The sequence below is a fragment of the Heptranchias perlo genome, chromosome 8 (genome assembly GCF_035084215.1).
Source record: "Heptranchias perlo isolate sHepPer1 chromosome 8, sHepPer1.hap1, whole genome shotgun sequence".
NCBI lineage: Eukaryota > Metazoa > Chordata > Chondrichthyes > Hexanchiformes > Hexanchidae > Heptranchias > Heptranchias perlo.
This window is the reverse complement of record NC_090332.1, coordinates 88,774,759-88,801,270: the sequence shown is the minus strand read 5'-3', so window position 1 is coordinate 88,801,270 and position 26,512 is coordinate 88,774,759. Positions and strand designations below refer to the sequence as shown.

At 42.8% G+C, this 26,512-nt stretch overlaps 1 protein-coding gene across 4 annotated transcripts in view; it reads left to right on the top strand.

The window, feature by feature from the left end:
- LOC137324791 (homeobox protein Meis1) overlaps positions 1–26,115 on the top strand; it is a 181,697-nt gene extending 155,582 nt beyond the window's left edge. For 2 of the 4 annotated variants that reach the window (XM_067989495.1, XM_067989496.1), the window contains exons 11-13: positions 21,569–21,658; positions 21,964–22,059; positions 24,583–24,673. In XM_067989495.1, the coding sequence (XP_067845596.1) occupies positions 21,569–21,658; positions 21,964–22,022 (149 nt within the window). In that variant the 3' untranslated portion in view covers positions 22,023–22,059; positions 24,583–24,673. Of the gene's footprint in view, positions 1–21,568; positions 21,659–21,963; positions 22,060–24,582 lie in introns of all 4 variants that reach the window. The other 2 variants (XM_067989493.1, XM_067989494.1) reach the window with 1 other exon arrangement.
- Positions 26,116–26,512: the final 397 nt, after the last annotated feature.

The following is a 26,512-nucleotide window of genomic DNA, read 5'->3' as shown; positions in this document are numbered from 1 at the left end:
TTGGATAAATACTTGAAGGGAAAAAATTTACGAGGCAATGGGGAAAGACCAGGGTAATGGGCCTAATTAGTTAGCTCTTTCCAAGAGCCAGCACAGGCACAATGGGCCGAATGGCCTCCTCCTGTACCTACTGTGATGCTATGATACTATTATGCGATTGACCCTTCATCCCCTCATCCCAAGCATTTGGGATAGGATCAGAGCCAGGGCAACTGGGCGGGCTATTGCCCCATTCTGCTGCAATTTCAGTAGTGGAATGGGATTTCCAGAAATTTTTGGACTAGGGTCTTTACAGCTGAATGCCAAGTCTAATCCACAAACGTTAGCAAAAGAATGAATTTGGAATAGCTTTGCCTTAATACTTTAACTGAGGTGTTAATGGAAATGTTTAATCAGCAACATCCTATTCACACAATGAGTTCTTTTTAACAAATAAACAATCATTAATGCAGTGCTGTTCAGTTCTGAAGCACAGTAAAGTAGACACTTTCCATAATGCATTGTTTTCGGGTGCTGTGATGAAAATGTTTACAGCAAAGAGTGTGTTACAAGTAATGCTTGGCTATTGGCCTGATCAGCTGTGATTCTCAGGCCTAATCTTGTACTAGCGAGGGATCCAATAGAAATTATTATATAGAGGCGATCTCTGATCCCAGCAAAAAAGAGAATAGTGCCCTGTTCTATCCATCTTCAGGTTTACGGACTGACTGTTAAATTGTTTGGGCTGAAGTCCAGGCGTCTATAGATAAGAGGCAATACCAGTCAACATGATTACAAGGGACCTCTGATTATGAGCAGAAAAGGTTTGCTTTCATGTGCCAACACTATGGAGGCAACCCAAGTTCATAACATATTACTGGTAATGTGGGATTTCTATTAGAGTTAAACTAAGTTTTATTGGGGTTCATGTGATAGCTGTTTTCATTTCCAACTTCAGATTTGGGATTCATTAGTGGGATTCAACAAGAAGGCGTTATTTAATGGAAAAGCCTGAAATTCTTCCAATTAATTGTAACTTAGAGCTTTTTGTGTCTGTGTGAAGGGTAGCCTTTGTGATAAAGCCACGGTCTTGGTTAGGAGCACTGAGTTATAAGTTTTGATAATTAACTTTCTTCACCTTCACACCCACAATCTTTTAGTCTTAGCCAGAGTTTCTCAGAGAAAGTAGTCAGGGCTGATCCTCATTCTTAAGCAGCATAGATTGCAGATTATGGTTGGAGTTTTATGTTTTTTTAAAAGGAAATAAGGAGGCAGTATATTGCTGAAGCAGTACGAGCCCATGATTGCCATCTGGTAGATCACAAATTTAAGTCACAGGACTCTACGTTACTCCAGCTCTAGCTATGGTTGGATGAGTTTTCTGCATTCTCAACTGGACTGCTTTATGAAGATGAATATTCTGAATATTCTGTCTCAGGGGGACAGAAAGACTGACATAGACCAGCTTGTGCAAATTGAATAATTTCTCATACTGGGTGATCACCAAACAGAACTGACAACAGCTGTTGACAAGCCTGCAGCTCAGACCATTCTTCCTTCCTTAGAGTCATAGAATCATTACAGCACAGAAGGAGGCCATTCGGCCCATCGAGGCCCGTGCCGGCTCGTTGTAAGAGCAATCCAGTTAGTCCCATTCCCCCGCTCTTTTCCCGTAGCCCTGCAAATTTTTTCCCTTCAAATATTTATCCAATTCCTTTTTGAAAGCCACGATTGAATCTGCCTCCACCGCCCTTTCAGGCAGCGCATTCCAGATCATAAATACACGCTGCGTAAAGAAGTTTTTCTTCACGTCGCCTCTGGTTCTTTTGCCAATCACCAGGCTAGAGGAGGATGTATGGGAGCAAGAGTGGTAGAAATATGGGAAAGATAAATATAAGAAAGATAGTTAGTGTAGCCTACAGAGAATAACATCTCAGCTTTTCTTCAAATCCCAGATTGACAAAGCCAATATAATATAAGCCAAGCCAATAAGAGTCGTTGCAATGAGTTAGATGGAAGAAACTGTCTGGGTCTAGAATCACTCGACAAGGATCAATTCCACCTCTTGGTTCGAAATTTACATCTGTCCATGTAAATGATATTCTGAAAAGTTTTAATACAATACTCCTGCCTCTGGAGATGAGGGTTAAGATTATTATTTCAGGAGTGGTGGCCATTTGTGGATTGAATACATTGGAAGTGCAAAGGAATATTTGGTATCATACCAAGTATTTCTTGTTCTCCAAACAGTGGAATCCACAGGTCAACTTCCAACTCTCTCCCTCTTAGACACGTAGTAAAGAGCCAACAAATGCCTGAACTAAGGTGGCATGAGAAAGAAAGAGGCGAGCTTCGAATATGCAAAATCTAAAGGATCAAGTGCAGACTTTCTTCACTGGACTTTGCTAACTGCAGGACCTAATTCATAGTGTGTGGAGGACACCTTTGTTCAGAGAATGATGATTACCATACACTTGGTAAACACCCTATTTGTTTGAGTTACAAAAACACATTTGTGTTTTGTAATATGCTTAACTGTAATTCTTGGTGCAATATTATTGCTAAATGATACTGTGAAAACATTGCTGAAGTTGATTGAGAATCCCCTCAGTCTGTAACAGTCCAGATACTAAGCAACCACAATGACACAATTTGAATATGGTATTGAGATAGAGGATCAGCCATGATCATATTGAATGGCAGAGCAGGCTCGAAGGGCCGAATGGCCTACTCCTACTCCTATTTTTCTGTTTCAATGGCACGCAGCTAAATCCAATATGGTAGAAGAGCAAAATGTGGGACTTAAAGTGTTTATATTAAAAAAGACTCCCTTCTTCCTACATACCATAAAAAAAGAGACTACCGCTAGGGCATTTTTGATGCTGTGACAGATTTCCATTGTCCTTTCGAATAGTTTGCTAAATTTACAGTCAGTGAATTGTTTTCTAAACGTAATGTTGCTTGTTTTTGCACATCAGTTTGATTATTACATGCAGATGTATATCCAGGGACCAGCGAGAAGCTGTGTGATGACAGTGCAGTCAAATATTATCACATTCCCAATACTCTTTAACCTGCTTACTCATGGAGATGAACAATTTCTCTGTCCTAGAGAATTGACCTTAACACAGCAGCTTGACTGCGGTGTTCTGAAGCAGTCGCCCCAAATTACTTTCGCTGGTATATGAGGCTAACCTCTTCCATGTTCATGCCTTCTGTCTGTAAATTCAGCCACAGTAATCCACTTTTTACAGTTCAGGGCTCTTTGGCACCGCAGTGCCCAGCATCAGTCACCGCCTTTATATTGGAACATAATGATCCCAATTATCTCCTTTCTGCACGCAAGCAGTTACAAAGCTGGGCACAAATGCCTGCTTCAATTTGTGCTTGGTCACAAATGTGCCATTTTTCTTATCTAGTGCAGGAATGTTAAGGCAGTGATATTTAAGCAGTGCACTAAACAGGAAGCAACACACTCGCACGCCTTCCTCGCACTAAAGGTAAGAGCCACTCCTTCTAAAATTTACTCTGTTAAATATTAATGAATTTCCATTCAAAAATAAACATTCTACTCCGGTTGCAGTAGAACATGTAGATATTTGCTTTTTAAGAAGAAACACAAACATAAGAAGAAACATTAAAAATTGCATCGTGAAATTTGCAGAGTGTAGGCTGGCTGGGTCTTGATTTGTCAACCTGTAGCATCCAGAGCCTATGGGCCTGATTTTAGCAGGCCTGCGGGTTTCCGGCGGGTTGGGTTTCGGGTGCGTGGCCTCCGCGCCCGGTGAAATTAGTGGGTTGCCCGCGCGATCGTAGCAGGCAATCCACTAATTGGAATCACTTACCTGCTCCTCCGGGGTCCGCGCTGCTGGTCTGCGCGTCGGGCGGGCTGCGCATGCGCAGTACGATCTGTCAGCTGGAGGCGCTCTATTTAAAGGGGCAGTCCTCCACTGACTGATGCTGCAACCAATAGAACACATTACAGCATGGAGCAGCCCAGGGGGAAGGCTGCTCCCAGTTTAATGATGCCTCACCCCAGGTATCATCAGATGGGGTGAGGAGGAGGGGGAGGACAGAGATCTTCCACCCGGCGGGCGGGAGGAAGCGGCCTGCCTCTGCCACCAAGAAGGCCTGGCTCGAGGTGGCAGAGGGGGTCACCTGCGCCACCAACATATCGCCCACGTAGTCTTTCCCCTACACTCCGTCTGCAACAACACTGCCCCCACCCCACATCTCCTTCGGCACCGCCAACACTACTCTGTCACATCACCCCTCATACTCACTCAAACCCCATCCTCATCTTACCTGCACCTACTCACCTCGCCAGTACTCACCCCGCCACTAACACGCAACCCAATCCTCATACAATCTCATGGCTCTATCCCATACTCACCCTCTCGTGCATCTCCCTCACGGCCAGCCTCACTTAACCTGCCACCACCTGTGCTGCAGCCACAGGGCATGCATCACATATGTGCAGTAGGCAGCGTAAGGCAAACGTGTTGTGAGCATGAAGGGGATGCACAAGGGTGTCTGAGGGTTTGCCATGGGTGTTGCCTATATTGAATTTCAGAGCACCAAACATCACACATTATATTGGCACCACCACTGCCATGTCTCCGCGAATCCTGTCTGTTGTGTCCAATAATGCCCGCTCCTGGGTATCACTATGAGGACCCACCACTGATGCCACCCATTGTGTTACTGCAGAGTAGGTGCAGGTGTATTTGCAGGGCTCTTCCGCGCAGACGACTGAGAGACATCGGCGGTGTACCCGGCTGCACCCTGGAAGGATGCGGAGGAGAAGTTGTGGAGGGCAGTGGTGACTTTGGCAGCGACAGGTAAGCAGATGGTGCTGGTGCCAGCCAGGAGCAGCTCGGCATGAAAGAGCCTGCAGATCTCCACGACTACATGTCGAGTGAATCTGCGCCTCCGTGTGCACTGCTGCTCGGGGAGGTCCGGGGAGCTGCGCCTCGGTCTGTGGACCCTGTGGCGAGGGTAGTGCCCTCTGCGACGCGTCTCTCTCTGCGGTTGCCCTCCCTCCTGCTGTACAGGTGGATGTGTCACAGCACTGTGTTGTGGAGCTCCACGTGTCAGAGGTGGACGGCGTGGATGGCGAGGCTGGTGATGCTGTTCGCCCTCCGAGGGGGTCATGACTGCAGCTACGGCGGCCCCCATCCGCAATATGTACATCTGAGGGGGTCCGCAAGGTAGGCACATGTCTCCGGACCCCGGGGTGAGTGTGCAGGTTGGTGACTTTGACCGTCCGGAGGCGGGTGATGGAAGCCAAACTTTGTCCCAAGTGACAGAGCGGCCTCCTGCAATGGGTGAGGGTCTCCACCCCCCCACCTGTCAAATGGACCTTTGCAGCTGCCACAGGCTGACGGCTGCAACACGTCCAGTTCAACTAGGACTGTTTCCCCCAGTGTGTGAAACAGTCCCATGTTTCCCCAAAATCACACACAGTCCCTTAATCAGGTCAGTTAATGACCTGAACAAGCGAAATAAATAACCTCAAGTGGCATCCCGCTGGCTTTAATTGCCTGCGGGATACCCACCAGCGGGGGCCACGCACGCACCCCCGCACGTCATCGGGGAACCCGGAAGTGGGCGGGATCGTGGCGCGATCCGGTCACGTGACTGGATATCGGGATTTTCGGGGCCCCCCCGCTGGAAACCCACAGGAAACCCGACGGTAAAATCGAGCCCTATGTGTTCCCAAAGCTTTCACTCTATCTTTCTGGTGTCAACACAAGTCAGGAGTAAAGATTGCTTGTACGCTGAAGCAAATACAATCCTTCGTGGGCACTTTCAATGGGGATCTTGTCATTTTCATCAGGGTATAGGTTTCATGTTCCCAGTGAAAACTTGAGCCTATAATTCGTCATATATTTTTAAAACACTGTAAATTAAAGATCATGAGTTAAAACATTAAAAATGCTCCCAAAGCAGTGAAAATACCTTCTCACCATTGCCGTTACAGGGACATACACAAAGGAGTTCCACTGCTTCCCTCTAGGGCCACAGACTGCTTTTGCTCAGTGGGTTGCACTCTTGCCTTTGTAGTCGGAAGATTGTGGGTTCAAGCCCCACTCTAGAGACTTGAGCACATAATCTAGGCTGATACTTCAGTACCGTACTGAGGGAGTGCTGCACTGTCGGAGGTGCTGCCTTTTGGATGAGACGTTAAACTGAGGCCTTGTCTGCCCTCTCAGCTGGACGTAGATGATCCCATGATGTCATTTGAAGAAAAGCAGGGGATTGCTCCAGATGTCCTGGCCAATATTTATCTCCCATCCAACACCACCAAAGCAGATTATCTGGTCATTATCTCATTGCTGTTTGTGGATCCTCGCTGTGCACAAATTGCTGTGCTTCCTGTATTACAACAATGACTACACTTTAAAAGTACTTTATGGGCTGTGAAGCCCTTTGGTGCATCCTGAGGATGTGAAAGGTGCTGTATAAATGCACGTTTCTTTTTTTTTTATTTGTTCATGGGATGTGGGCGTCGCTGGCAAGGCCGGCATTTATTGCCCATCCCTAATTGCCCTCAAGAAGGTGGTGGTGAGCCGCCTTCTTGAACCGCTGCAGTCCGTGTGGTGACGGTTCTCCCACAGTGCTGTTAGGAAGGGAGTTCCAGGATTTTGACCGAGCGACGATGAAGGAACGGCGATATATTTCCAAGTCGGGATGGTGTGTGACTTGGAGGGGAACGTGCAGGTGGTGTTGTTCCCATGTGCCTGCTGCTCTTGTCCTTCTAGGTGGTAGAGGTCGCGGATTTGGGAGGTGCTGTCGAAGAAGCCTTGGCGAGTTGCTGCAGTGCATCCTGTAGATGGTACACACTGCAGCCACTGTGCGCCGGTGGTGGAGGGAGTGAATGTTTAGGGTGGTGAATGGGGTGCCAATCAAGCGGGCTGCTTTGTCCCGGATGGTGTCGAGCTTCTTGAGTGTTGTTGGAGCTGCACTCATCCAGGCAAGTGGAGAGTATTCCATCACACTCCTGACCTGTGCCTTGTAGATGGTGGAAAGGCTTTGGGGAGTCAGGAGGTGAGTCACTCGCCGCAGAATACCCAGCCTCTGACCTGCTCTTGTACCCACAGTATTTATGTTGCTGGTCCAGTTAAGTTTCTTTCTTATAGGCCTAGAGTTGTTTCTTGTGTATCTTCTTATAAAGTATGTGGCATAAGGAAACTTAAAAAAGGAAAGAAAATAAACTTTTAAAAGGGTCAAAAATGGCCAAAATTAATTCTCAAACAGTATATTTCACTTCATTGAATTTGATAAAACTGAATTCTAAAATGTCAGAATATAGGATGATTTCTTGTGTAGTCTAAACCTACTGAAATCTTGCAAATTAAGTATTTGTTCCAGTTTCTACAGAATAATGGTCATTCACAGTTTGTCATTATATAGTTCATCATTCCAGTGGATTACAAATCAGTCGGGTAGAAGTCTGAGGCCATCATGTTGAGATTGTATGGTGCTTTGTTAAGACTGTACTTTGAGTAGTGTGTTCAGTTCTGGTCACTCACTCACCAGGGAAACATTCAGGCCCTGGAAGCTGTGCCAAGGCTTGTCCCTACAGTCGGAGAACTGAGTTACGAGGAAAGGCAGATGAAAGTGCCAGTGGAAGGCTAGAAAAACTTAGACATTTTTAGGCTTGAAAGGAGGGGAATAAGAGGGAAGCTTATAAAAATAGATTACTTAAATCTGGGGCACTCTTTTAAGTTAATCTACAATTGTAGGACAAGGGGGGGCATTGGTTAAAAACTGGTAAAAGGCAAGTTTGAGCCTGATATCAGGAAGCACTTGTTTACACAAAGAGTGATGAATACTGGAAAGGGCTCCAGTAGGGTGCTGATGGTTGCAAAAATAACTCTGGAATTGTTCAAGGAATAGTTAGGTGCAGTTTCTGTGGATGGATAAGCTAGATTGGCTGAATGACCTCTTTATTGTGCGAATATCTTTGTAAACTCAGCGGAGCACATTTATATATATTTTTTCTCAATGATTTTCTCCCCTCCCTTCCTCTCCTAAATATGTTACTCTGGGAGGAGTTCAGTTCCATGGGTGCTGGTCATCCTCTGGTACCTCACCTAACTGATTATTATTCATGTCTGAGCTTTACAAGGACCGTCAGCAGGCTATTCAACCATATGGGGTGAATAGCTAACTTAATCCTTTCTTCACCAACGTGTAGTTTGGCACCACTGCTAGACAAGACACGACAAGTAGGAAGTTTGTATTGGCTATCTTAAGAGGGAGGCGAATTGATGTGAATTGTAGGAGATGTTATTGTATGGAGACGGCACATTTGGACACACTTTTGGTGGTGAGGTTATGGATTATGCCAATGCTTCAGAATCTTTTTCTTAAAAAGAATATTGTAACAAGAAAACTTTATGCACAATAAGGCAAGAGTTTTCAAGGTCACCTGGTTGTTATGAGCGGCCCTTCCTCTCCTTAAGATGGAAATCTTTGTTCACAATTTCATGTTTGTTTTGTGATTATACACACTTGCAGAAGAATGTAGGAAAAGTGAAGGATGGCGAAAGGCCATTTGGAGCATTTAAGCCCATCACTCTAGCACCCTAACAACCCTTACCTTGCTTGGGAGCTTGCCTAAAGGAATGAATCCTCTCTCTTGGGTTTAGGTGAAGTCGTGACACTTACACTGTGAGCAATGGGGTTAACGTGGAGATATTCGGTTTTACAGGAAACTGCACGTCCAACTTGAAGAAGAACTTTCCATCTATGCACACAAGATGCTAGGAATTATGGCTCATAGCCATCCCTGTATCATGCTATTTGGTTTGAGTTGCCCACCCGCCACCCAAAATAATCTGTACTATCTGGTTAGGAAACTCCCAGCACAGAAAAATGGGCAACACACAAACTCCATGAAGAGTGTTGAAGTAGCTAACAATGACATTGAGAGACATCTAGAAGTATTAGTAGACTCAACACTCAACATGCCCAATCCATGCATTGCAACAATCAACAAAACCAATAGAATGCTGAACTATATAGCCGAAACAATACAATGCAAGTCAGAGGAAGGAATACTTAAACTGAATGATGCTCTGGTCAGACCATACCTTGAAGACCTTGTCCATTCCTGGTCACTGAGACACAAGGGAGACATTCAAGCATTAAAGGCAGTGCAGAGAAGCCAGGACGCTGACGCCGAGCATTAGAGATCTGAATTATGAGAAGAGACTGGAAAGACTTGGGACTTTTCAGCCTTAAAAGGAGGTGTCTGAGAGGTGATCTTTTAGGAATAAGATAATAAATGGTATCGAAAAGGTAAATCCCAAAAGCTATTTTAAATTAAATTGTGGGAGCAGGACATGAGCTATGGGTTTAAAACTAGTAAAAGGGAAAATTTAGCACTAGGAAGTCCGTCTTCACACAAGGAATGATCAACACTTGCAATAGACACCTTGGAATCTTTTAAGAATCAGTTGTACGCTAAAATAGAGGGACTTTAGGGTCACTCTGAATGGATGATCTAAAATGGGCCAAATGACTTTCCTTATCCATAAATATCTTGTAACCTTATGAGGAGAACGTTTCAACACTAGGGCTAAAGCAGGAATGTATTGTTTTAAGTGTATCCGCATTGTTATTTAATACAAGGATACATTCTAACAAAAGGGGCTGCCTTATTATTTTTCTTTGCTGTTTGCCATTTCATTTTATTTTTATAATGCATGTTGCATTTGACCTTTTCTTCAAGACTTGTCCCGGGCCAAATAGTTAAGAATTTGATATCATCTCAAGTTCCCCCAATCCCATGGGGCTATTTTAAAAACATGGAAAGCCTGAAGCCATAGGAGACTGTTCAAAAAAAATTAATGTGCACAAAAAGTTTTTTAAATTTTTTAAAAATGAAAGCCATTTGCCATTACTTTGTAATGGCAAATGGCTTTCATTTTTAAAAAATTTAAAAAACTTTTTGTGCACATTTACTTTGTGTGGGGCTTCATCCTATTGCCCACCATAACTTTGACAAAAGCGCCACAAGAACCCCTGAAAAACAGAGTAACAGCGGACATTCATCCCCATCGTATCGTAACTGCCAGATTGAACACAGGAAAGTATCGCTAGATTGGAAGGGATTTCAAGTGCATTATGGCTTCTATTGAATAATAAGCACTAAAAGCCAGATTTCCTTCCTTTTTTTTTGAAAAGGGGTTTCTTACCTTGTTTGCGAAATGGTACGTGCACGTGATTTTTGCTGTGGACATATACAATTGGTTTAGTTAAAAAAAATTTTTAGTGGAATTAAAAGACAAACTGACCAATCATGATGCAGCTGTAGTAATAACACCCTGTTCAAACATCTCAAGCAGTTAATAAGTTGTGTAACTGGTATAAGTCACCAATGTTTCTTTCATTTAGCCTTGAAATGTGCTAAAATCAGTAGGGAATTGACCCAACAAAATGGTAGGAAGCCCCATTGCATTGACCGCAACTTGAAGGTAATGAGAGTAGGGAGGGATTTCTGATTCCTCACTCATGTCAATGATTCCAATGGATGGAAAATCATGGGCAGTGAGCTCACAGATTTCCAACACACTCTCATCACTTGCGAGATCCCTCACCATGAGCAAAGGCTTGGAAAATCTACCTTAGTGTTCTTGAAAAATGTGACGAATGTTTTGGTCTAGTAGGTAGCCCACAATATTGCACCAGACGCAAAGAGCATGGCAACACATCAAAAACTGGGTTAACTACAAGTCTACGTGAGTACTTGGGAGGAGGTCCAGATAAAGTATCATAAGGATCACCAAAGCAAGGCAAGAATGTCACCCTTTCTTAACATGGACATGAAGGACTTATATGGGTGTTGCGATTACGTCTGAGTTGTTAAAAGATATCACACAGATATAACACAACAATCACACAGAGAAATTAATGAATTTCCAGGTGTCAAATCAGCCAGTTTTAATATGGAGTTGAAAGAGATATATGGGACTTAAAGCAGCAAATGCAGTGGCGATTGCCTTAATGCAGGTCATAGACGCAGCTGTCGGAGTATCTGTTGCTGCTGTTATGAATGCTTTGGGGTCCAAAATCCAAGAAGCAGTCAAAACTGTCTTTAACTTGTTTGGGGAACGCTTACAGAGCAACTATCAAAGAGGCCCAATGTTCTACATTCAAACAGACCAGTAGGCACTGTGAGATGATAGCTTCCAGCAGTAGTTTGCACAGAGAAGCACAGAAGCAGTAATGTTAGCAGCCGCTCTGGCCCACCATGTAACCCCTCACATAAGTGCCTCAGGCACTGCCTCAGAAAGCAAGGAGCCCACAGGAACTTCAACAAAGGGCATTTGTGGCACTAATGAAGATATATCAAAGTTATTTGTGGATGAAGGTAGCAACCCTTTTGAATCACAGGCGGCTAGCTCACCAGTTGGTTCATCGGTTAACCATCACTGCTAGCCCCTCAGCTAGGAGTAAGAATTGCACAAATCACAATGGGTAAGCACAGCCAAAAACCCATTCAAAACTTACACCACGTAGACTCAGTCACAAACTAAAATGATTTTATTTTTATTGTATCTTGTAGTCTGCCATTTTATTGTGCAGAAAAGGAAGTATAATTTTTTTTTAACTAAACCAATTGTATATGTCCAATACAAAATGATAGTGACTAATTGCAGTGGTCCTTGTCTGAATGCAATTAAATCTTCTCCCATATTTATTCCCCTGGCTGCAGTGGCTTGTTTTTTTTAACAGTGGCTCTAGTGTACCATTATCTTCCTGCTCTTCTATTGCTTTGTTGCTGATCCTGATTCAAGTCCATGGTGAGGTCTCTAATCTATGGGAATATTTGTGGCAAGCAGGATACTGTTACAATTTTATCCACCTTCATAGGGTATAGTGTAAGGACCAGTCCAAACATTGAAGCAATGAAAAGAACAACTGTTAATGTTGCAAATCTGAAATAAAAACAAAAAAATGCTGGAGATACTCACCAGGTCAGTTAGAACCCGAGAAAAGAGAAAGATAGGCTAGTGTTTTGGGTGTATGCCCTTCATCAGAACAGGTCTGACAAAGGATCTACACCCGAAATGTTAAACTCTCTTTTCTCTTTTTTCATATTGACAGACCTGTGTATTTCCAGAATCTTTTCTTTTTATTCCAAAAACATCTGAAGTGCTGCTTTAGCACCCCGAACCTTTGCTTAATGATGGTCCTGGTTTATGCATTGTTATACCTGATATCTGCCAGGCAATGGAGTTGTGCAGAAGTGTCATCAGCGATAGTTTCACCAATTAGCTCATATCTCTGGGGTACAAGCCCTTCAACCCTCCTTCTACTTCAAAGACCTGTGTCACGTTTGATTGTCTCGGAATAAAAACATTTGTGCACACTCCCTGGTAAACGTGCATTTTGTGGTGGGGGGGGGGTGAAAACCATTTACATGTTTATGGGGTAATATCCCATCCTGGTGAGGTACGCGATAGCATTGTTAATGGCTGTATTAATGGCTACCTTTGTACATTCAGTGATGCCTTGTAGTTTGAGGAAGCCACTAATTTGGTGCAACTGTAGCTGCATATGTTGCTGAAGTGAATGTAGGTAGTTGCATACTGAAACAGGACTTTGTTTGCCTCCTTAACGCAGTAGTGGATGACGTAGTGATTGAATCCTGTGGTGGGTCTTCTCAGTGTGCCTGGAAGGATCGTGTGGCATGGAGATTGAGGGCAATGGTGACCTTCACTGTGACTGGTAGCACATTGCAAATGATTGATTGTCCCTGCAGGTCGTTGTGCACTAGATGGAACACTTCACTCACAGCCACCCAGCTGAGCTTCAGCTTCATTGTCCTCTGTTCCTCCATCGTGCCAGGTAGCTGCACCTGTTGTAGCAGGACCCACTGCCTGGGGTAGATCGTTCTTCAAGTGGAAAAATTAAGTTTTTAAAATATTATTTCCATTTTTCTCCTGCTCCCTCCATTCCTTGCGAGTATTAACTCCTTGCTGCGGCCCCGATCCATAGGCACTGTTCACACTCTTATTCACCCATTATTCACCTCGGCAGTGAGTATCAGCAGGCTTTTCAATTGTGGGGACATCGCAGCTAAGGCACCCACATGCATACATAGCCAGTAGAGGGTCAGTGGACACCAATCGGGAGTAGGAACATGCCCAATTTGTTTCTTCCTATCTCTGAAGTATTGAGGCCAATTTTAGCACTGCCACTCTGACTGAGATCAGCTAACACAGCACAAACCAGACTGAACCTGAGACCTTCCTGGTCTGTATGGCTGAATAAACTCACTGAACTGCCAGGGCACTGTTATGAGCCTAGTTTTAACAAGACTCAGCAACGTTACCTTTCCCAAAAGAAACTTTAATCTCAAATAAATGAAAAAGCTCTTTATTTACTTTCTCCAGGTGTAGTATTGATTTGTCTTCCTGTATTTCTATTGTTTGTTTCATTTAATTACTCAGAAAAGTAGTGAAAAGATAGAAGCAGTGGCACAGAGCATTAGACACATAATAGTAGGATGTAGGTTTGGTTTCTCCTGTGCCCTGGGAATGTTGACTTCAGTCATGTTGCGGTGCAGAGGTTTTGAACAAAAGCCAGACACCTCCCCACAGTGAGAGTAGAAAGTTGAAGGGAGAGTCTGCCTTGGATCACAGTGCTTCCTGTTGACTAGCTTAGAGAGACATTGGTAGAGAACCTGTGAGCAGGACACCTATCCACCCTTTTATATAGGAACAGTTTCAGGTAGGAGAAAACCTTTGGCCCATCTAGCCCACCTATCCACTGTATTCCCTTGGTGCATCCCTAATAACCCTAAATCCCATCTATTGACAAGACTCTGTTTAGTTCCTTCTTGAAACCCATTACGGTTTCTTGTTCCACCACCCGTGCGTGTAATTTGTTCCACACACTTACCACTCTTTTAGTAAAAAAAGTTACCCCTAAAGTTCCTGTTGTCTTTTATAAATGTGACCCTTTGTGCTTTAATTCTGTGCACGGAAGAAAAGTTTACTTGGATCCAATTTGTCCAAACCTTTCATAATTTTAAATAGTTTTATCATATCCCCTTGCAGTGCTTTTTCAAGAGAGGAAAGACCCAGCCAGTGTATGGAATCTTTCCTCGTGCGTCACTCCTTTAAGTTCTGGGATCAACTGTAACCCTTCTGTGTACCCGGCTCCACTAACGGGATAGGTAGCTAGTGTGTGGCCCGAGAAGAACATCATTGGAGGTTCAGGGCTTCGCAAAAAACAAAAAAAAAGCAAAAGAAAGAAAAATAAAATTCTGTGCCGCACTCCCAATTTTGCAGCAAAATTCAAAGCCTATAAATAGGAATTTCAATGCCTAACATCTTGGGCCAAGCAAGCTTTGCCTTTGTGACACATAAATGGACACAATGTCAACCGCAATTGAGTCCGACTTGCGTCCATTCACTAAATTGATATTATCCCACTGGGAAGCTGTGTTTAAAAAAAAAATGTATTTAAATTCTATTCAAATAAGTAGGCTCTGGCCTGAATCCAGATGAGCTTCGATCAGCACATCGCAGAACAGTGACAGGAGTGCAGAATAAGTACATGTCGCCTTTCTCTCATCTAAATCTGACTAACTGTAAATATTTATAACGTTTCATGAATGGTACCTTTTTTCCTTCTATCAATCTACTTTGTAAATGTGCCATCTGTGGCTTAGGAGTAGCACTCTCAGCTCTGAGTCAGAAGCGCAGTAGTGAGGGTGTGCTGCTTTGTCAGAGGTGCCATCTTTCAGAGGAGACTGTTAAACAGAGGCCCCATCTGCCCATTCAGGTGGATGTAAAAGATCCCATGGCACTATTCAAAGAAGAGCAAGGGAGTTGTCCTGACCAACAATGATCCCTCTACCAACATCACTAAAACAGATTATCTGGTCATTTATCTCATTGCTGTTTGTGGGACCTTGCTGTGCGCAGATTGGCCACTGAGTTTCCTTATGGTACAACATTGATTACACATCAAAAGTAATTCTTTGGCTGTGAAGCACCTTGGGACATCCTGAGGTCATGAAAGGTGCTATGTAAATGCAATTTATTTTTTCTTTCTTAAAATTATTGTTTGCGCTTAAATAAGAACTTTCTTTTTGAAAATATTAATAGAGAAAAAGTTTAAAACTTCACCAAGAATGGCCTGCATAGTCTGCATGTTGAAACCCCATCCCGGTGTTAAATGGCATGTTCTCCTACATTAGTTTCTCTGGCGCCGAGTCCAAGCCGTGTCACTATCCCTCTAGTGCCGGGGCAGGTCAGGGCAGACGGGGGGGGGGAAGGGAGAACAGGAGTTTTGTTTTACCTTGATTCACACTAGATGGAAACAAAATTTGTCCCAGTCTGAACTGCAATCGGGTTGATCGCTGAAAGGAAAGTTCTTCTTTTCAATTTTTTGAAGGGTGAGTCAGGGCCCGGCTAGTAGTCTCTCCGAAATTCATTTTTGGAACTTGGCAAATTTCCATTTCCATTTGGTTGACCTTTGAGCATTGGGTGCAACCATTTAAAAATCCAGACATGTTGCCACATTTTTGCTACTTTGATAAATTCTGCGTAAGACCATTGCTTGAATAGTTTGCTTTGTAGCAGCATATGAACCTCCAGATGGCCTACATTTTGGAGCGTAACTATGGCTTCAAGGGAGAGTACCCCAAACAAGCGACTACATTGCTAAGGAGACTTCCTGTCTGCATGAATTTTAGTCCCACATCTCCCACTGTTAGCTGGTATGAATTAGCACTCTAGAATCAGAAACGATAATGCCAAAACTGGCGCCATCTACCCATAGTATTTACACCCATGGGTTTAAAGAAGCCAAGCCATTTCAGGCTGTGTAGCTGGTAGTTTGTTACACTCAACTTTTATTTTAAAGATGGAGGCAGCAGAGGTTAAAAAGAAAAGCACTTTTTTTTTGCAGACTAGCTGGATTGTGTTAATCCTGGTTGAGTCCTTTAGAGGGGTATTTATAGAGAATGGTGGGAGAAGGAGGTGGGTTGAAAGTAGAGGCATTAGTTCAATAGTATTTTTCTTTGATTCTCCATGCAGCATGCTGTTAATATATCAGGTCTAGGCCTTTATTTAAACCTAGTTCTTGTTTTCTTAGTTTGAAATCCCATTTCTATTCCTCTGGTAATTCAGTTGGTTAAGGCAGCAGGTATATCCTTGGACCTGGGATATACTTGATTTGTACAAGTATATACAGTATATCTGTATAAGTATATACAGATCAAGTATATCCCAGGTTCAAGCCCCAGTTAGTGTTATAACCTGGTGTTGTAAGATTGCTTACATTTGTCCACCCCAGTCCATCACCGGCATCTCCACAACATTGATCTCAGTCAAGAAGTGGTACAGGTGCTACAACTAGCTTCAGTATCCCTGGATTAGGAAAGGGACAATCATCCATTCCAGATTGCTACCCACTGCCTCCTGCTGAATGTGGGCTTGTGAGGATGTTGAGTGAGGACAGAATGGCCACAGTGTGAAATGAAGAATGGTCACTTGGGTAAAGTAACAGAGAGCAGCTGGCCCCTGTGGAGTTGTACCCCGTTACCTTTAGGAAAGGGGAGAAATTTGGAAGGAGAAAAGAAAGTCTAATCAAAGGATAGGAACATACAACAACAACTTGCATTTATATAGCGCCTTTAACGTAGTAAAACATCCCAAGGCGCTTCTCTGGAGCGTTATCAGACAAAATTTGACACCGAGCCACTTAAAGAGATATTAGGACAAAGAGGTAGGTTTTAAGGTGCGTCTTAAAGGAGGAGAGAGGGGTAGAGAGGCGGAGAGGTTTAGCGAGGGGAATTGCAGAGATTAGGGCCTAGGCAGCTGAAGGAACAGGAGTAGGCTATTCTGACCCTTGAGCCTGTTCTGCCATTCAATTAGATCACGTACGTCAACTCCATCTCCCCGCCTTGGTTCCATATCCCTTGATACCCTGTCCTAACAAAAATCTTTCGATCTCAGTTTTGAAATTTTCAATTGACCCCCAGCCTCAACAGCCTTTTGGGGGAGAGAGTTCCAGATTTCCACTCCCCTTTGTGTGAAGAAGTGCTTCCTGACATCACCCCTGAACGGCCTGGCTCTAATTTCAAGGTTATGCCCCCTTTGTTCTGGACCCCACCCCCCGCTCCAGAGGAAATAGTTTCTCTCTCTATCTACCCAATCAACTCCTTTAATCAACTTAAACACCTCAAGCCTGAAATATAAATGGTCGCCCCGTCCCACTTGCTCTACGATGCCCACAATTTCCTACACTACACATCAGGAAAAGAATCGCATTAGCACCCAGTGCCATTTTGTTTACAGTTTTGTTTAAAAATGGCAGGGGGAGGGCAATATTTTTAAAGTGGGAAGAGGAGAGTAAAAATAATGGCCCCGGGCGTCTCTGTGCTGTGGGGAGGTCATTGCTCTCAGCGCAAACGTGCCTGTGGCATGAAAGCCCATTGGCGCTTTCATTATATCATAATATGAATATTAATATGGCATCTCAAAATTCTGTGGTGCAGAGAAATACAAAGAACAGCTTTCGAACCCCAGCAGAAAGAGGGATAATTAGAGTTGATGCAAACAATGGCCCTGGGAATCCGGAGGAGGCGCTCCAGGAATAACTGCCAGGATTGCACTTGCCGATGTTTCCCTGCACTAGCCCTGCCAGATTTTACAGGGCCAACAGAAGGGCATCTGATTTACATCGCGGCTGGCGGGCACCTGCATCACTATCTTTCCTTTCAGTCAGAAAATCCAGCGACTGCCAATCAATGGGGAGCAAGGGAGCAACCTTTTTCCCCCGCCGCGGCCCTTCCACCCTCCGTGATCTCTGCGCTCCTTCAATTCTGACCTCTTGCGCGTCCCCGATTTTCTCCGCTCCACCATTGGCGGTCGTGCCTTCGGCTGCCCGGGCCCTAAGCTCTGGAATTCCCTCCCTGAACCTCTCCGCCTCTCTCTCCTCCTTTAAGACTCTCCTTAAAACCTACCTCTTTGACCAAGCTTTTGACCACCTGCCCTAATATCTTCTTATGGGGCTCGTGGTCAAACTTTATTTTATAATCGCTCCTATGAAGCACTGTGGGATGTTTTACTATGTTAAAGGCGCTATATAAATGTGAGTTGTTGTTGTTGTTGTTGTTGTGACCCACATCTATCTCAGCAGACTGTCCATCTTCCAATAATACACATGGCCCTCACCGAGCCAGGGAATTGGGAACTCCTGAGTAGGAAGTCCCTGTCCCAGCTCTGCCCCGGCTTTATAGGGGACAGGCGGAGCTTCCGCATCTTACAAGGCAGACTGAGAAATCCCAGAATCAGCAGGGACCTGGCAGAACCTGGGGTTTGGGGCCAGTGTATCTAAAATCAGTCCTACTATTTCTTATTCCCCCTTGTTAAGGGATTAATCTACTATGCCTCGTTCTCTGCTTTACCATTAATGCAGTTCTCAGTGTGATAATAGGCATGGTGGAGTCATTTAGCACTTCATAATTCATTAAAAGGGCATTCTCATCTTTGTGAGTCATAGTCATAGAATTCCAGTGGTATTTTTCAGTATTTCGCTCAAAGATGTCATTTGCTTTGCGACAACATAATTCATATTAAGAACCATCATTGCATTGCTTGCATGTGGCATAAAATGAGATCTGATTCTTCTGGGCTCTTTACTTAAAACAGTGGGGTTGCTCTTTAATTAATGAATTTAAAAGAAAAGTTTATAATTTATACACCTAAGTTGCCTAGTGTTGCTGTTCACGCAACTATCTGTTTATATATATCAATCATTATTATAGTGGCTTATCAAAATTAAAATGGATGATCCAGTTGCCTGAAGGACTCATTTATACTAACCCTACAAGTGTTATACATCTTCTCTTGTCCATTTTCTGTTGTATGTTGTTATTTGTTCATGTAAATATCATTGAATATTATATTGCAACAAAAATAAATCTGCAAGATTTGCCTTTGAGGAAAAAAAATGCATTGAATGAGATTTTTGGAAATTCATGCATTTTTCATGTTAAGATTATAATGGAAAGTTATCCACAGGGATATGAAAATCTGCTGTTAACCTTTTAAGTGCAATCCTTTAGGCTTTTCTGACAAGACATCTCCAATGGTAGTTACAGCAGGTACACTTGTCAGTGAATTAATATGCTGACCATTCACTCTGATGTGTCATAACTAGGGCACAAAGTCAGAAAAAAGCCCCACGTTTTTTTTTATTCGTTCATGGGCGTCGCTGGCAAGGCCAGCATTTATTGCCCATCTCTAATTGCCCTTGCTCAATGATCATCGCAAGTAGCAAATGAGAAGTGTTGCTTTAATCCACAAAACTGTCGTCCCACCTTCCAAGTAGCTGAATTCCACCAAGACCCTACATTGGCTGCAATGTCCAAATTCTGTGACACTTTATGCTATCTTTGGTTAACACTACAGATAAAACATTAGAAATTGTAATGTGATCATCGTATTCATAACCCAATGGCTGCCCTTATTCTTCCTCGATCTGAACATGAAACAAAGCCTACGTACGTCTCTTGTTACAAAGTCGGTCATTGTGGGTTTGAAAAAAACATGAAAGGCTGAACAGCGGCAATGTAACATCACTGGGGTGAGTGGGGGCTAGCCTTCTCCCAAATTGTAATGGAAAATTGGAGGGAGAATCATCACTGAGCCACTATTATACATCTCCCGAGCAGTCAGCTCAAGAAATACATAGGCGGAGCATTGGGAGCAGGGCAGTAGCCTGGCTTCTCAGCCAATGATGGTACATGGTCTAACATGGTCCCCTCATTGGAGAATCTAGAACTAGGGGGCATAGTCTCAGAATAAGGGGTCGCCCAGTTAAGACGGAGATGAGGAGAAATTTCTTCTCTCTTGTGAACCTTTGGAATTCTTTACCCCAAAGAGCTGTGGAGGATGAGTCATTGAATATATTCAAGGCTGAGTTAGACAAATTTTTGATCAGCGAGGGAGTCAAAGGATATGGGTTAACAGGCGGGAAAGTGGAGTTGAGGCCAGAATCAGATCAGCCATGATCTCATTGAATGGCGGAGCAGGCTCGAGGGGCCGAATGGCCTACTCCTGCTCCTATCTCTCATGTTCTTATGTTCTAAGACCAGTGCAGGGGAAAAAAAAATCAGACTCTCATCAACAAAGAGGCTAAATATTACATTTGTGAATACTCCCTGAAAATGACAAGAGCATTGTGGCGGCTCCACTCAGATCAGAAAAGGAATTAGCAGTATGGTCATGATGATATTTAAGAGGTGATGGTGCGTCATTTTGCCGTGAGCTCTAACCGTGACCTCCACTGTAACCATCTAATGGAGAAACCATTCAAGCACCCTCTCTCTAAAAGTGGCACTCATTTTAACCTGGGGCCTTGGAATTCTGTGGAGAAAGAAAGTGGAATTCTCGAGATGAAAGATTTTAATACCAGGACAATTCAAAATCTCGACGCAACGAGCACAGATTTCCTCTATGAGTTCTGTGTAACTAAAACATAATCCTGTTCTTTATAATCGGGTTTCTGATTTTGTTACACGTAGCACGCACCGAAAAATCTTCCTCCAATCTTTTAAAAAAAAGAGCTTATGTTTCGCAATTTGAAAATAAATACAATGGTGTTTTAAGCCATTGCAATTGTAGACTTTTCACACATTTCTCCATCGTCTGGGACCTCTGCCCAACTTACTTTTACCTTTGGTCCCTGACCACTGTGTAAAAGCAAGGGAATACAACCCAGAAGGTCCCACTGCGCTGCAAAAAGAATTACCTTGCATTGCGATTACGTTCAAATACCCACAAAAGCTTCAAGGCAACTAAGCACCCACTGCTGCAGTCACTTCTGAACAGAAAGGGTACGTTATTTTTAATTTTGCTGTTCCAGGAAATTTCCAAGACAGATATAAAATTCCGTGCCAGATTTTCCAAGTGCAGAATCAAAGAATTCCAGGGTCCTGGCTAACACATGGTTTTCCAGTGGTTTCTGAAGACAATATGATAGAGAATGTATTGTACAAAAACTAGGGCAATTGCAGTAACTAAACACAAAGCAAACTGAGATTACTGTACCACAAAGGAATTGTGCATAGGCCATCTTGAACCTTCTGTACTTTACAGCAGCTTCACCTTCAGAGCAAACTCATTAGTTAACTTTGGGCAGTGTGCATACAGGGAAATGCAGGATATGCCAACTAAATACTCCCATTAACAACCAAAGCTAATCTAGTTTGGTAACCTTCTCTCTGTTTCAATGATATAAATTATCCAGGGTCCGTACAAAACACCAATTAATACAAATAATTTAGCATTTGTCATATTAAGTCCAAGTGGAGCACATACTGTCAAATGCTCTTAGCCAGATTACATCTGTCAGGTAAGTATTTTTCTTAACGGCGATGTGAAAGATTTGATGCAAAACCGTACAAATAATAAGCTCTAGTCAGTGAGTTGAAACTCTGTTCATATGCTTTGAATTATGGAATTTCTACAGACAATAGGTTCCAGAGTTTGAATCAGATCTGAGCATTGTAGACAGAAAATTATATCCAGACTTGTTCTTAATCCTTCAGTGAGTCAAGGTGCACCCTACAACCCAGACGGTCAGCCAATGGGAGGCTTTGTGATGGACGGCCAGCAGCATATGGGAATCAGGCCACCTGGTAAGACTTATATTTTTTCAAATCCCTTCGTGCTCACCAGTGTCACATCTTCACCCACACTATTCAGAGTGCTCAACAGGATTATCACCCTCATCTTTTGCTGCACTTCAGCTGCCTGCCTTGCCTTGCCTGTCTTCTATGCACCTAATGACGAAAAGGGAAAAATGGTCCCTCTCGATGCAGAGACCCATTATCCTGCTTGACCCCCAGATCCTGGTGTTTAAGAAGAGGGTCTTTTTTTGGCACTATCTGTTTTGACTTTGCTCATTTTCTGGCATCTTCTTGGATTTTTATCTCCCTTCTAGGACCTATGAGTGGAATGGGCATGAATATGGGCATGGAGGGGCAATGGCACTACATGTAACCTTCATCTAGTTAACCAATCGCAAAGCAAGGGGGAAGTAAGTACAATGGGGTCTTTGTTTTTACATCTTGTTCGAGGAGCATTTTTTTTTTCATCATACATTTTTCTTTTTGTTCTTCCTGCCCATAGCTTCATGCTTCGTTCACTCTTTCCCAAACTATTCTTGGGCTGTCTTCTTTTTTTTTTCCTACTCTTGAATGTTTGAATTCACTGTCAGTGACTTAAAACTTATTAAAAGCATATCTATCTGTATATAGATTATATATATATATATATATATATATATATATATGTGTGTATATATGTATATGTATTTAGGGAACATTTTGCCTAATGCTGTTATCTGGAACTGTGCACAGTAACACAGAGCTGGCCACATGACAAAAACAAGAACCAGCCAGAGGGGGGGAGTGTGTTGCCATAGCAACAGACTGATTGGCAAAATGTAAGCAGTCTGCAGCAGTGCAAGGAGAGGAAAGAGCATGTCCCCAAAGTGTCATAAATCTGTCTAGCCACAGTTGATGCATGAGTTACATTTATACACTAACCTGTGAGACACCAGAAAGGCAATCGGACAATGTTCCAAAGGCAAAACAAAACAGAAGCATTGACTATAATTTGAATTGAGACAAATCCCTACATATTCAATTAAGGCCCTGATTTATCATTTTTGTATCTAGCCACCCATGAAAGCATTTTTTGGTTGCAGAAATTTTTTTAAAAAGCTAGGCAAAATGGAGGTGCACGCAGCAGGGTACGGAGCTTAGTCCAGGCTAATTGCGTACATCCAAATTAAGTATGCCATCACTTGCAGTGTGACAAATGGATTTGACTTTTCGAGTATACAAAAATAGAGATCATTAATGCAATCCTGAATGGTTGGTGCTAGTAAGGCAAGCCTTATGAGCTTCTTCCATTCTACTGCCCTTGCCCTTGATGATAAATGAGTATTATTTTCCTTTTTTAATTAAACTAACCATTTTGTGTAGTTTCCTGGAGCGCTCAGTCCCATTTAAACACCAAACCACATCCACCAAAAAAAAAAGCACCTTCTCTTCCACCACAATTTTTCTAAAGGCTGTCACTAATTGAGTTCCTTTTGGTTGTTTTCTGAAGTGAAAGCACTCTGTTCTGATTGTGTCCTCTCTAACGTGGCAATACGCATTTTAAAGATATCAAGGCCAAGTGAATTCTAGATATGTGCTCTGCGTGGAATCAAAGATCAGTCTGACAATTAGCTGTGAAAAAATTCCATTGAGCTGAGGAATGCAACAGCCCTTATTACCTCACCATGGAAATTTCTAGCTTGGCTAATTTAAATATTGTTTCTTAGTTTCTAGGTCAATTAAATTTAAATGATGTATTATATGCTTCATGACCAATTAAATTAATAGGTTATTACAAAAATATTATCGGCTTATTTGATTATGGAGCTGTGGGTACAGTATATTTTATAAGCAATTTTCATTAGTTCAAAATTGTTCCTTTAGGCTAGATTAAGCAGCCGTTTGCTGAACAGCCCTGAGACCTGAATCCAAGGTGTTTGTAGCAGTCACAGAGCCACATTACTTAGAACCAAAGCCAATTGAACCTACTTAGCAAGAGCGCTATGCTTTCCACCCCTGACGATTATGGAGCTTATAGCTCTTAGAAACAATACACCTGTCAGTTCCCATCAACCATGGCAATCCATGCAGAAGATAGAGACCCACAGAAAGCAGGAGCCTTATTGTTTTAGCCCCAATTTTTCTTTTTGTTTCCATCCAAACTCAGCCAAGGGTGGCCTGAATTCAAATTCTGCTTTTCAGACATTAGTGATCACAGAGAAAGATTTAATTAATGAACATTATTGATTTCCTTCCATTTGCCAAACAGCCTCACAGGTATGGTTTAGTAAGCATGCTTAGTGACCCCAGGCCCCCAACCCCCTGGCACCCTTGGAGGCCTTTGTTAGGAAATCCAACCTCCAATTACGAAGCAGAAGTTTTTTAAACCTTTTTACAAGGTCATGATCTCCCTTTTTTGCTCGAAATCTTCCGTTTTCAGCAATAAAAATGATTGCTGATTAAGGTTTCCTTTAAATTGCTGCGACCCCATGGTCTTAAAACAACGGGGTATGTTGTTCCAATATTGTCCACTTCTTTCTTAGTGGGATAGTATAATTAGAATCTTGTATTTTAATTGCATCACTACAAGTTTCAGCAACTTTCCTGCAGTAACGAGAGACTCATTTCAACTGTGGGACACACTTTAGATTTTACTCTCAGAATTTACTTTTTGCATGGTCATGATTTCCTTTACAATTATTTAAACTTTTAAAAGTTTTTAGAGTATTTATTATTTTTCTAGCTGGTCTAATCGTCCCATTATTTTGCAAAACACAATGCAGGCAAATGTGTTTGCATCATCCCATGAGCAAGGCTTTTATCAGTTATATTTTTGCCATTTGTGTATGAATATATACACCTTGTGTGTTGTTAACATTCTCCTAAATATGTTGAGGTGTACTTTATTATTATTTTTCTTTGATTCACTAAATGGCTTCATGTGCTTTCTGCAGGATTGCAAGGTATGCCAGGGGATTACGTATCTCAGGGTGGTCCAATGGGTATGAGCATGGGACAGCCAAGTTATACCCCTCCCCAGATGCCCCCACACCCTGCCCAACTACGACATGGACCTCCCATGCATTCCTACATTCCTGGACACCCCCACCACCCAGCAATGATGATGCATGGAGGACCACCACCCCACCCTGGAATGCCAATGTCAGCATCTAGCCCCACAATGCTTAACCCAGGAGACCCAACAATGGGAGGACAAGTCATGGACATCCATGCTCAGTAGCTGAAGGGAAATAACATCCACAATGGTGACCTGAGTTTCAGACACTGAGATGATGCAGTGACATGGGAGCTCTGTTCTTCACATCAACTGTGGACCAACCCGGAATCCCACATCTTTCACAGGGATCCTGAAATCAGGAAGTGTCATACAAGAATCAACTCCTGGGGACAAGAAATTCTGTTAAATGCTATTGTAGAATCACATAGGACGATAAGAGAGAGAAGACTGCTCTAATTATAACTTGTACATGGTATTGTACTGTCCCTATAATATGTTGTTTCTTATAGATTTAAAAAAATACTATGTGAACTTTCTTCCACACTATGTGTGTTGTTTCCATGGCCCTAAATCCTCCTCCAATAGTCTCCTTAGTGCAAAAGCAGCCTTACAATTGCCCTGCAAATGACTGAAAACTGTTATTATCAGGATTTTTTTTTAGAACATTAACTATGTTGGGCAGAAGACTGCCATCCCAGGATTTCAGTCATGCAGTCTCTAGCCTCGGGCTTGAATTTGCATGTCTAATTCATTTACTCACCATATTTGAATTGGCCTGAACAGATGTAAATCGGGAAGGATGGGAAAACTGTAGCCATCAACAATGATTAATCAGCTGTTGCAGGCAGTGTCTTAAGGAGACTGGTAGGAGGAAGCTCGGAAACCAAAAAGGCAGCCTGTTAGACCCTAAACTGTCACATCAGAGACTCTCAGTGTTCCCTCGCAACAACGCAGACATACATCACATTCTGTTTGATGCAATTAAACATCTAACGATCGGTTGCAGACATTTTGTTTTTACAAGTATGTTTACACCATTCTTTCTCTTTTTAAAAAAAAGAGAACAGCAACATCATCGTGCGTGCGTGATCCGATCCTGGAGAATTTATGTACACGTTGTAAATAAATACAATTTTTTTGTGCAAAAAAAAGGACTGGAAATAATGAAATGTATTATTGCAATTTTTTTTGTAAAAGTAGCAGTTTGGTATGAGTTGGCATGCATAAAATTTACTAAATGGGATGAGCTAATGCCTTTGTTGTGGTTATAGACAGATGCTTGTGGATAGCATTTTTTCTATCAAGAAAACAAGAAGCTAATAATAATATTAATCGCACACAGAGTCTTAGAGTTCTGATCGAAGCAGTTTGGATTGTAAAATAAACGAGTCGAATTGTAGTAGTTTCCCATAACTGTGTGCGGTAATGAAATCTGAATATAAAATAAAAATTATTTTTGTCATGCTGATTTCACTTGTTGGGGAATGCGTTTCTTTGCAGCCTGGTTCGAGCACCAGTTATTCCAATCAAACACTTTGGATTCTGGGAGGGAGGTACAAGATTCTGTGTATTCTGAGGGAGGGGGGTACAAGATTCTGTGTATTCTGAGGGAGGGGGATACAAGATTCTGTGTATTCTGAGGGAGGGGGGTACAAGATTCTGTGTATTCTGAGGGAGGGGTACAAGATTCTGTGTATTCTGAGGGAGGGGGGTACAAGATTCTGTGTATTCTGAGGGAGGGGTACAAGATTCTGTGTATTCTGAGGGAGGGGGGTACAAGATTCTGTGTATTCTGAGGGAGGGGTACAAGATTCTGTGTATTCTGGGAGGGAGGGGGGTAAAAGATTCTGTGTATTCTGGGAGGG